Source organism: Ochotona princeps, chromosome 3 (genome assembly GCF_030435755.1).
Source record: "Ochotona princeps isolate mOchPri1 chromosome 3, mOchPri1.hap1, whole genome shotgun sequence".
NCBI lineage: Eukaryota > Metazoa > Chordata > Mammalia > Lagomorpha > Ochotonidae > Ochotona > Ochotona princeps.
Window position 1 is genome coordinate 50,432,723 of NC_080834.1, and position 12,401 is coordinate 50,445,123.

Consider the following 12,401-nt stretch of genomic DNA (forward strand, 5'->3'; position numbering starts at 1 on the left):
CTGAAGAAGGGGCCTAAGGTGTTCAGTCCTTGCCATCCATGTGGAGGCCTGTTGCGGGTATTTGGACAGTGATCCAGCAGCTAGAAGATTTCTCACTGCCTTTTTGCTTGGAAATAAATTAACTGAAATAATGAGAGAGAGAGAGAGAGAGAGAGAGAGAGAGAGAGAGAGATCTAAAGAGCATTGGAGTGACTGAAGTTTATTAGATTGAGTTTCACATACAAGGGCATGGTATCAATTAGAGATAAACGTGTGACTAAAACCAAAGAGCAGCAGACTTTTCTGGTGTCTGAAATAAGCCTCATTCAGTGTTGTGAACTGTGTCTCTGTTACATCTCTTGAAGAATTGCCTCATCTTGTCTGTGTCTCGCCTTTGAATTCCTGGTTTTATAGTGAGTGATGAGAATGTCTTTCCTTACTGTCTTGTTTACTGTTGAAAATTAGTAGAATCTAAACTCTTAATCTCTTTGCTTGAATAATTTAAATGAGACAGTATATAAAGTTAGGCAGATACATTAGATAGCTTCTCAAGGGAAATTATTATCTTCTTATTCTTTGACTCAAATGTGTCTCTATTACAGGAGGGTTCTATGGATAGTTTATACGAGCCCATCCCAGAGCAATTATCTGATCAGGAAAACACTTGTGGTAGAACAGATTCTTCTGTCTCAACAGCCCAAGAAGAGAATGGACAAGCTCACAGTAAATACTTCATGGTAAGTGAATCCTTGAGTTGAAGGGATTTCTTCTCTTTTACGTCTAACATAAAACACTTTTTTTACATCTAGAAACAATTGCATAATGATGCCTGTCAATGTAGCAACAATTCATTACTAAGTTCCTGATTTTCTCTTAATCATCTTAATCGTGATGTTGGTTTATTAATATGAATTAACATTTATTGAATACAACTTGATGCTTCCATCAGCTGAATCCTCAAAGCAACCTAAGGTGTAAAGAATTCTAATTTATAGAAATGTTTGGTATGAAAATAATCACTCAATTTCCTGGATGAATTAATCTTATCATGGCCTAAGCCAAGCTATCAATGGTTGAATTAAAAGCATGCAATATATAAATATTGAACCATGAGTTATCTCCATTTCTGTTCTATCACACAACTTTAAAGCTGAGGTCTAATCACTCTGTAAGCTGTTTCTTAACTTAATAATCACATGCCATCACTTTACAAAGTTTTATCAGAATATAAATAAAAACAATTTTTATAAATAAAATATAACTGTAACTTTAAAAAATCTTATGTATTATCTTTAAAAATACTAGACACAAAGTTCTCTGTCTTTTGAAAAATTGTCACAGTATATGTTGAACAGTGCCAGTTATCTTTGAATGTGCTGCGCTTAATTGATTCCATACTAACAATATTATTTAGATTCAATCCACAGCAACCTATATTTGCTGTAATAAAGAATTTACCCATACCTGAAGACTTTCATGCCATTTCATACCTTCTATCCTCACTATTATTTACTCAATTCTGCCTTTTGTACAATACCACACTAGACAGAATATATATATGAAATTATTCATGTTTACCTTCAGAGCAATTTCTGACAAAGGTTAAATAACTTTCCTAGTGTAAAAGAGAATAATCCAGGATTCAATTCTGAGTCTTTGTTACTCTAGAGAAAGACTTACAGCAAAGCACTTTGGAGTTTTATACACTGTTTACATCTTCCAACTTTGTCTTTTGATTGATTGAAAACTGCCTGTTTACATAGCTCACAGCAAGTTTCCTTTCAAGAACCTTAAGTTCATTGCTAAGTATTAGTAAAGTCAAAACAACACAAAAATGTTCAAATGAAGTAGAAATCCTGCCCTCAGTTCTACAGCTTTTTCAAAATCCTAAAGACATTGAAGTTGCAAAGATATGCATAAGAGGCAAGGAAACACTTTGCACATTAATGCTAAGAAAAGATGCTGTTTGCATGGAGGCTGTCAATTGGCAATGTAAACCGTTAGTAAACAGTTTCACCCTATAATTGAAAAAAAAATGAATAGGATGAAGAACTTGAAGAGATTTGCTTAAATGTGTGAGTTTAGTAAATATGCATAAAAAGTAGTCAAGTTCATGGCCACCAGTTAGCTAGCATTTTTTTTAGATGTCACTTATCTCGCAAAATTAGATGAGAATAATGAAACACAATATAAATGCTTCTGATCTCCCGATATGTATGTACATGCCGAATCAACCAATGATTCTAATATTTAATTGTTTTAAAGAAATGCTATAAAATTATTATAGAGATTATTATATTTCTAGGAAATATAAGTCTTGTTTACATTAAAGATTTATTTATTTGAAAAGCAGAATGATAAAGAGAAAAAGATAAATCTACCTGCTGGCTCATTCCCCCAGTGACTGTAGTGAATTGGACTGATGCTGACTAAATCTGAAAATCTGGAATTCCACAGTGGTTTCCTGCAGGGGTTCAAGTACATGATCCATTCCCTGATGGTTTCCCAGGTGCATCAGCAGGGAACTGCTATGGAAGCTGAGCCACCAGCACTTGAACTAGTGGTCTGATACAGGATACTGCCATAACAGGTGGTAGCTTAACACACAGTACAGTAACATTGGCAGCAATATAGGACTTCTAATGAACTGGATAAAGTCAGTATAAATATAACAATAAATTAAAGGGTTTTTAAAAACTCCCTTTCTTCAGTCACCCTCCTTTTTTGGCTTAGAGTATTTGTGGCTTCTCTAATTTCAGAACAGATTTTTTTTATAATCTTAGTATTTAAACTTCCGTTCCCCAACCCCAAATTAAGAAAATCATTTTGGACCAGTCTGGTTAGTATCAAAGACACGTATTCTTTTTGAACTCTTTTTGCAGAAACAATGGAAATGCCTCTGACAATAAGTGGAGGATGCTCCGAACTCTCAATCTTCAAAACCAAGTATATTTGTCACCTTTCTGTGATAGAGGTGTTCTTCTAAAATATTTAGATTCAATTTGGCAGGCAACCTAATTGTTATAATGCAAATTATGGCTCATATTTAAAAAATGATAGCACTTGTCACATGAACTAAAAAGACAAATCAGAGATGAATGAATAACACTTGGCTTTTCTATAGACACATCTTTAGACATTTTTATTAAAATATTATTATCTGGAAAGCAAAGTTTTACACACAGTGTGACAAGTTTCACAGATTTAGATAAGTTATCTATCATCTGTCTTAGGAGAAAATCCAGAACAAATACATGTAATGGTGGTATTGTGGGGAAATAAATTTACCTTGGGTTGCAAACAAGAGATAAACTAAATATCTAAGCTGCATTTTAATTGTAGTTCTAGGAGGAGTTTGTTTTGTAGAGCTGAATCAAAGAGAAATCAATTCAAAACATAAAATCTTACTTGATATTTTAAAAAGAAAAATAATACATGATCCACTTGTTGTACATTAGTGAACTCATGAGAGTTTTGAAGGATTGTTGTCAAATAGTATTGAGCAAAAAATTCTTGAGGTAAATAACCAGGCAATTAAACAAATGTGCTGAAAGAAAATATACTGACATACCTTGCTACTAAGGACTGACTACCTTATTATTCTAGATGCAGAATGCACCTGCTTGATTCTATACCTATTTTAGTACATCTTTATTAAGTTTCAAGCTAATAAAATATATGGAATGAGAAAGAGTGAAGACATAAAATGTTTGTATCTGTGCCAATTTGGGGTTAACTGGATCAAGGCTGAATCATCTGGCTTGCTCTCTATATTGATTGAAGTAAGCAAATAATTGTCAATTTTTCACTTCATTTTGTGTCTCATAAATTAAGTTGATAAGAGAGTTGAGCCTTTTAAAAATGAGCTTAAGTGTGGGACAGTGGCAATGTTCCCATTAGTTACATCTTGCACAGAGTGGTCATTCAATAAGTATTTGTAAGCTAAATAAATAGATTAGTCAAGGTTCATTACTCAAGCTAAAAAAAAGTCTTAATAATAATAGGGAATTGATGATGTGGTATCACAAAGCATGGGCTGTGGATTTAATCAGCTGTGAATTCATGCTATTTCTACTACTGACAAGCTCAGACCCTTAGAATGTTACATGACTTCTGGTAAGCTCGGTTTCCTTCTGTTTTGGATTGAGGAAAACAATAGTTACATAAATTTGGTCAAGTTTTATTGTGGAGAATAGAGCTTACTCTTGCTCATAGAAACAGGAAGCATCAAGCACAGAAGTTAAAAATCCATCAGAAAGGCTGAAGTTTCACACTGTAGCATGCACAGTGGCAAATTACTTGAAGCACCTGTATTGTGTTTGCCTGTGTGTTTTCATTCTTTTTTTTTTATTGCATTTCATTTTATGACATCATTTCATAGGCTCTGAGGTTCCCCTAACCCCTCCCCATACCCTCCCCCCATGGTGGATTACTCCACCTTATTGCAGTATTACAGTTCAAATCCGGTCTTGTTTCTTTCATTGCAAGCATCTACCATGCATAGGGTCCAGCATCTTATTGTCCAGATCAATTCAACAGTTTCTTGGGGAGACCCTCTCTGGTCTAAAAGCAGAGCTGGCAGAATATCGTTCCAACCAATTAAAAGGCATAATATAACATCAACAACAGTTTACAACATTATCGGGTTAATTGACATGGTATTGAGTGACTGATATGTTAAAGTTCATTTTAAGATAAAAACAAAAATAGACGAGGAAGCAGAATGCAGTAGAGACTGACTCTGGTTCACAATATGTGATATCAGGGTTTTCACAGAAAAACTTGTTATCCCTGACCCACAAGTGACAACTAAGTGCTTAAAAAGTGGCCAAGCCAAAGGTAGATGGGTTATAACTACAAAATACATGCTGTATGTTAAAATCAAGTATGAAAACAGAGTATAAGATATTTCATCTATAAATGTAGATTGATTGTGTGCCAAAATGGTAATATTGGAAATACATTAGCTTAAATAAAGTTTCATTTAATTGTGACCTACTATTTTTTCTTGGAGTAAGGAACAGCAGATATGCAAGTCCCGTTCTGGACATACAATATTGCTTTAACCCAATAATGGCAGCCCTGGCCATTATAAATATAATACACATATTTTTTGGACATTCAATGGCCGAAAAAAAAATTCTTAAAGAGAAAAATGGGTAAAAATGCACATGCAGTAATATATTACATTTAAACTAGCATAAAATGTTATTAACATTGCAGTTAATAAAATCAATAAAATGTTTCATTTAGAATTTTCAAATCTATTGTTAATTTTGTATGTAATAACATATCCTAATTGAGATACCAACATTTCAATGATTAAATGGAAAATAGCTTTCAGAAAACAATGAAAGTTGTGCATTTTTACCCAAATTTGCTTCTAAATTGAAACTCATTTATGCCAAATGAATATGTTTTTTCAAAGCTGCAAGAGGCCTCTAACTGTGGGAAACTGGCTGGGTTGCCTTGTACCCAGGCAAGTGTTAGCACTGCTGGGAGAAAAGCAGCCAATAACTGGTGGGCATCCTGGGCCTGGTTAATGACAAATTTGTGTTAACTATACCCGTGTGCCAACATAGTGACCCTGGCATGAGAGCGACTTCAGATTGCTTGGGGAAGGTCATCTGGGGGCATATTGCGGTGGAAAATGTTGAGGGCATGTTTGAAGAGGGATGACTGACTTCTGCGGAAGTCCACAGATGAGGACACTGCACTCACAGACATGCCAGGGGGTGAAGACAGGATTGTTTAGAGAGGAAACCTGAAGACATGTCTGGATCAGGCCAAGACACCCACCCATGTAGGAGATCTGCACTGGTCTAAATAGCATCACCAGCTGCCTGCCTACACATAAAAATAGTGGGCTGGGAGGGGGATCATGCCTAGCTGGGCTGGGCCACATTACCCACCTGTAAGTGTTGGAGGGGGTGGTGCGTATCAGGCTGGTTTGCAGCACCCATTGTAATGCAAGCAGACTGGATCAAGGGGCAGATTCTGTAGGGTACTTATAGCCTTATCTCTGTGGGACTGCAGAGCCGAAAGGTTTATGTAGAGAATTGGGCTTGATGATGGGCTGAGCCAGGTTGGATCACAGAACATATCTGACAGGAACCCACATGACACTTGCAGAAGGCAGAGTTGAGAGGAAGCTGGGCTGGGCCAGAATGCAGCACCTGTTGGCACATGCAGAGGCCAGGACTGTGGGCAGACCATGCAAAGCAGGGTGATGGCACCTGCCGGCACATGTGAAGTCCTGGGCCTGGCAGGGGAATTTGGGGAACTCCCCTAATAGACCACTGTTCCTCCCTGGGGAGCAAAATTACAGGGGCTGGGGACAGGGCAGGCTAGGCCAGAAGGGCTGTAGCACTTGTCAGCATTTGTGTGAACTGGGCTGGACACACATGAGAGGTCAGAATATGGCTATTAACTAGCTTGGCTAGGCTAAGACTTGAGGTGGGCCATGACAGGGGCTAGGTTGAGCCACCTGCCAACATGTGCAAGATCCAGGCCTGGAAATGGGCCTGGTAGGAAAAATTTGGGGACTCTCTTGCTAGGCTTCAGCTCCCACTGGGGTGTTTGAGAGCCAAGACTGGGGTAAAAGAAAGGTTGGTCAAGGATGTAGCATCAATTGTCATGTGTAAGAGCTATGGGATAGTGACAGTCTGACTCAGCCAGACTGGACAAGGGAATTCATTCAACACCTGAAGGAGCAAGGGCTAGGATGAGGCTGTGCTGGGCCAGGTTGTATCACTCTCTGGCATATGCAAAGGCCAGGACTGAGAGCATACAATGCCAAGTGTAAGATCCAGGGTTGGGAGCAGGCCTGGTACAGGGACTCAGGGAACTCCCCTGCAAGGATGCAGCTTTCTCTGGTGAGCATGAGGTGGGCAGGGCAGGCCAAGTTGGGCTACAGTACCCTTTGGCATATGTGTAAGCCAGGTCTGAGGGCAGGGCCAGTCTACAGTACACATTGGCATGTGTAAGAGACAGGATGGGAAGCCAAGCTGGGTTGGAGGTGAGCCAGAATGTGCTAGATTTCTGCACCTACCAGTGACAGGTAGTACTGGGGGGTGGGTAGTGCTGAGCCAGCTATAACACCTGCTAGCAAATACTGAGACATGTGTGACCTCAGCACCTGTTGGCATATGCAAGACTCAGGACTGGGGGCAGGCCTGGTAGGGGAACCTTGAGGACTTCCTTGCTATTCTTCTACTTCTGCTGGTGAGCATGAGAGCAGGAGAGTGGAACTGGCTAGGCAGTTGCATCCACAAGTAGGTGCATTGGTTGGTACTACACAAGAGTCAAGTCTAAGGTCATTCAGGTGAGGTTTCTTAGGGGACATTTCAAAAGATCTCCACACTCAAACATCAGTCACAGGTAAAATCACAATAGAAGTGGTCTAACCTTGGAGTTCTTGTATTGGGATTGGGCCTCCTCAGTTTTTGATACCTGTGCAGTGGGCAGCATGCCCGGATGTACATAGGGGGGCATGATAGCAAGCTCATCTAGGCCAGTAGAGGATATTGACTGCCTTGTCAGAGGATAGGAAAACAGAGGTTGGACCACTGTCTGAGCCAAGCTTTGCAACATGTTTCTGGACTTGATCAGCCAATTGTCCTTGTAAAGAGCTTCTTAGCCCAGATTCAATGAAGCTGATGATGTCTCAGAACTATTGAAACCATTCAAGTAACACCCCCCAAACATTCTTCCTCATATCGTGGTCTCTAAGGTGGCATCAAAGGACTGTCCCAAGCCCGGGGTACTGTTGTAGTTTGACAGCAAGGAGTGTCCTACCTTCCTTTCCTTTCCTTTCCTGTAGACACAGGAGAAGATAAATTAAAACATTTGTCCTACCCACTTTACTCCTGTCGCCGCCCTGCAGCAACACTAAAATGACGAGGAATTTCAAGGACATGGTAAAAACAGGAACCGTCACCGCAACCAGCACACACACACACACACCAAACAAACACGTACACAAACGAACGACTGAAAAAAGAGAAGGCAAACGAAAGGACAAACAAAAAGGTTTTATTGCCGAAAGTGGGCTGCTTATATACTGTTCTCCACCAATCACTTCTGCCCGTGGGTCCCAATCACAGTGAGGGGGCATTAGCCTACCCTTGTGACTTCCTGCCTGTCTACTGGCAGGACAAATCCTGCCTCCTGGCACTCGGCCAGCCGCCATCTTGTGGCCCCTCATCTGTGTGGGGTGGGCTGCTCCCCACAACTCCATGCCTGGACCATCCCCACCCTAATTGGACATCCACAAGTAGGTGCATCTCTCTCAACTATGCAAAGAATATTGAAAAAAAGAGCTGAATGAGTCACATATTAAGTGCTGTCTGAATTTTTTCCTATATGACGGGGTCAAGTCATGTCTTGAAATTTCAGCTGACATTAGAACATATAAGTAATCAGATAATATCAGTTCCTGAAAGAAGTATAGATGTGAAAATATAAAATAAAGTATTTGATGGTGAGGATGTGGCTACACACTTTCAGAAAATGTATAGACATTAAAGTGTAATAATGCTTGATAATAACATTTAGTTATGTACTTTTAGAAAAAGACAAAATTATAGGGAAAATGTGTGTTTATCAGAAGGTGTGATGGTTTAAGTCACACAGTCAAGAGTGGAGTTCAGCTCCCAAAATACTGATCTTGTTTTTTTGGTTTCTCTGCTACCATCAAGGGTGTGTGATTTGGGCGTGTACCTTGTGAAGCAAATGAGGAAAGATGTGGATGACAGGATGAGTTTTTTATGAGTTTAGAAATGTGGAGGAAATAAAGATGACTGGAGAGAGAACTAAACCTTATAATATGTGTGCAAAATACAATCTATAACTAACAAATAAAGCAGCTATAACATGAGATGGACAACTGCATTCATAGGCTGGAAACTGAGTTTCTGGAAATGTTATTGAACTCTCACCCTCATTTTTCTGAGCAGTAGGATAGGGACAAAATACTTATCTCTTGGTTTTTTTTTTTTTGTGAGGATCAACTGTAATAACACATAAGTGTAACAACACACTGTGGAAATCTGGTACATGTTAATAATCATTTTCTTTCCCATGCAAATCATCCCACTGGGACAGAGTGATCTTTTGATTTAATACCCTTGAACAAATCACCAAAAATCAAACTCTGAGTTTGGGTGTCACTTTAAACTGCTAGAAATTTTGCAGTCAAGATTTCATACCTGAAAGTATTGATTTTTACTTGGATGGAAAAGAAAGCAATGGGATTTATTGTTGATTTGCGCTAGGATATCCAGGATTCTGATCGCCACAAATTGCCTCACTCAGATTTAATGCAGTGTTTGACAATTCAACCTTAGATTTGCCATGATGTATAGACATGTGTAAACAAATAAAAATGATTTTTCACTTACTATATTACATTTTGGGGCTTTACAATTTTAATAATTTTAATGTTTCATTAATTTTTAAATTTTTCATTTAAAAATTATTTTATGATACAGTTTCATAGGGTCTGAGAATTCCCTTACCATCTCCCCAAATCCCTTCCTTCTTACTGATTTCCCCTACATTGTTACAATAGTATCATCCTTCATAAGCAGTCGTAAGTCCATCATTCTGCTATTTAAGTGTATCCTGACGTTGCAAGTATGGGAAATGGCAGAGTCCAGCATCCTGTTGTCAAGAGACATTTAACAGTTTCATTGGAAGTCCACCTTTGATTTGAAAGTAGGGATGCATACTGCATTTTATCTTCACATCTGGATAAAATAGTCTCTATTACATAGTTACTATATATCCCATTAAATGAAAAGCTGTAAAACAGAATCAACAACAGGAAGAAAAAATGGAAAAATTACAACAACATGAAGCTAAATAACATGCTACTGGAAGACTAATGTGTCACTGAAAAAATGAAAACGAAAAATTTTTGAAAAAAGAATGATGCTACGGTATGACCTATGAGTCAGTGAAGAATTTAGTAAGAGAAAAAAAAATGCTCAGGCTCCATAGATGTCAGGGAAATACAAATAAAAAACATTCTGAGGTTCCTCCTGACCAGTGAGATTGGCCTACATTCAGAAATCTACTAACAACACCTGCTAGCATGGATGTGGGGAGAACAGCACTCTACTCTACTTTTGGTGGGAGTGTAGGCTAGTACAACCGGTATGGCGGTCTGTATGGAGAGTGCTAAGAGACTTGAAAATTGATTCATTGTATGACCCAGTTATCCCACTTCTGGGAATATATCCAAAGGGAATGAAATCTGCATTTGAGAAAGGGAGCTGTAATCCCGTATTGATAACAGCACATTCTACGAGAATAAAAACATGGAAATAATCCAGATGTTCATCTAAAGAGGAGCAGATAAAGAAACTGCAGTACATCTACTCCATGGAATACTACAGCAATACCCAGCAATTAAGAAGAAAGAAATTTTCCCATTTGTAACCAAATGATCCTAACTGGAGAGCATTGTGCTTAGTGAAATAAGTCAATCTAGAAAGAACAAATATCATGTGTTCTCTCTGATATAAGGCAACCTTGCTGCAAAATACAAGACCAATAGCCCTTTCAATACTCTTTTTGCTATATCACCTGGGTTTTGATATTTTTGTTTTTATTTTTATTTCTTCAAATTTAAATATTTTTAAATGTAAGTTTGTTTTTCTATATAATCACCAATGTTATTCACTAATAAAATGCACTAGACATAGTATTTAATTTGTTCCAGTTCCCAGATATTAATAAGAGAACAATATAGTAGATTCCAGCATACTTTTCAGGGCAGAGTTGTAGCAATTCTGCTTGTAGCAGTTGATTATAGGTCAGTGTTAATGAAGCCAAAGTCAGGGGTTAATCCTCATATGGTGAGTTTGTCTTGTTCTGCTCCTTGACCGGTGTGGCAGCATCAGTGAACCCAGAGAACTGACTTGGATATATTCTCTACCGGTCATTCTGAAGTCTGGGTTGCATGACAATGGGACATTAGCATAGAGCAACTGTCCACTGTAGGTAGAAAAACTCAAGTGAAGAATTGACTGTCTCATTTTTCCATGAAGATTTGCCTTTAGTATAGTCAATCCTAAAACCATCAGGGGCAATTCTCAGATTTTTTCTTAAACTAATTTAGTACACAATAAATAGTAAAACTGTTAGGAAACAAAACTGAATTCTTATTTCTTCCTCATGGTATTGAATAGAATGAAGTAGTCATGTCTTTAAAATAAAATAGTCAGGGTAGAATAACACGCCTTGCAGGTATGAACTACTTCCATGAACATATTTAACACTTTTGTTTTTTGAAAGGGGGAGGATTGTCTAGCATTGAACGTTATTATCTTCCTTTTGGTGCTGCAAAGGAGGATTTCTAAAATATCTATAATGCACTTGGTTATTATAGAGACTGCTGTGACAGGAAGAATGGACTGTATCTTTGCCTCTCTTTGTATTTGGCTTTCTCTGTCTAGAGAAAGAACAAGACAGATCATTAGAATTCTAGCAAGTTCAAATTTCGAAGGACAGGCTGCAGATCCAGGGAAGAACTGATGTTGTGACTACTATATGTTGGTCATAGCATGGGAGCATCATTCTCTTCTTTGGGATGCCACATTCTTTATGTCTTAAGACCTTAGCAACTTATTCAATGGAAAGAAATAAAATTAGGGTAATCTACTTTATTCAAAGTGTACTGATTTAAGTGTTCAGTTCATCTAAAGGATAACCTTATAATAATATCTGCATGAATGTTTTGTAAAATGTCTAGGCATAGCAGCCTAGCCATAGTAACACATAACATTAGGCAATACATCATCTTCTGTTACTTATGTTTTTGATTAATTATCACCCATGGCATGTCTCTTAATTCCAACACAACATGGCAGAGGTGACAGGAAGTCACATCTGTGATTATATTACACACACACACACACACACACACACACACAAACAAAAATAAAAACCTTTCAAGCAGAGCTGCTTTTCCGCTTTTTGTTCGCTTGCTAAGCTTCCCCTGTTGAAGGTGCTTTTGCCATACATAACTGAGGTAGTATTCAGACTTTAGACAGGAAGAGAGGTGTTTAGTAAACCACCTTCAGAAATCTGAAAGTTTCCAACAACACCAAAGTTTGGAAGAGAATTCTTTTGCTCAACTCAAGCCCTCTCAGAGAATTTGAAACAGAGGACCTCACTAAATCATGACAGTATTGTCTTAAGGAGTCATTTATTTATTTGAGGGAGGGAAAGAAGAAGAAAGAGAGAGAGAAAGAGAGAGAAAGAGTGAGAGATCTTCCATCCCTGATACATTCCCAAAATGCCCACAACCACCAGGGCTGAGCTGCTCTGGAACCAGGAGCTGCTTTCAGATCTTCCACTTGGATACAGGGATCTGAGGACTTGATGTGTCTTCTGTTGCATTCCAGGCACATTAG

At 38.3% G+C, this 12,401-nt stretch overlaps 1 protein-coding gene across 1 annotated transcript in view; it reads left to right on the forward strand.

Annotated features, from left to right (window-relative positions):
* Positions 1 to 586: 586 nt before the first annotated feature.
* Positions 587 to 12,401, forward strand: part of SAMSN1 (SAM domain, SH3 domain and nuclear localization signals 1) — a 157,662-nt gene continuing 145,847 nt past the window's right edge. Inside the window, exon 1 of the mRNA XM_058661756.1 lies at positions 587 to 716. Within this exon, the coding sequence (XP_058517739.1) occupies positions 591 to 716 (126 nt within the window). The 5' untranslated portion in view covers positions 587 to 590. The remainder of the gene's footprint in view (positions 717 to 12,401) is intronic.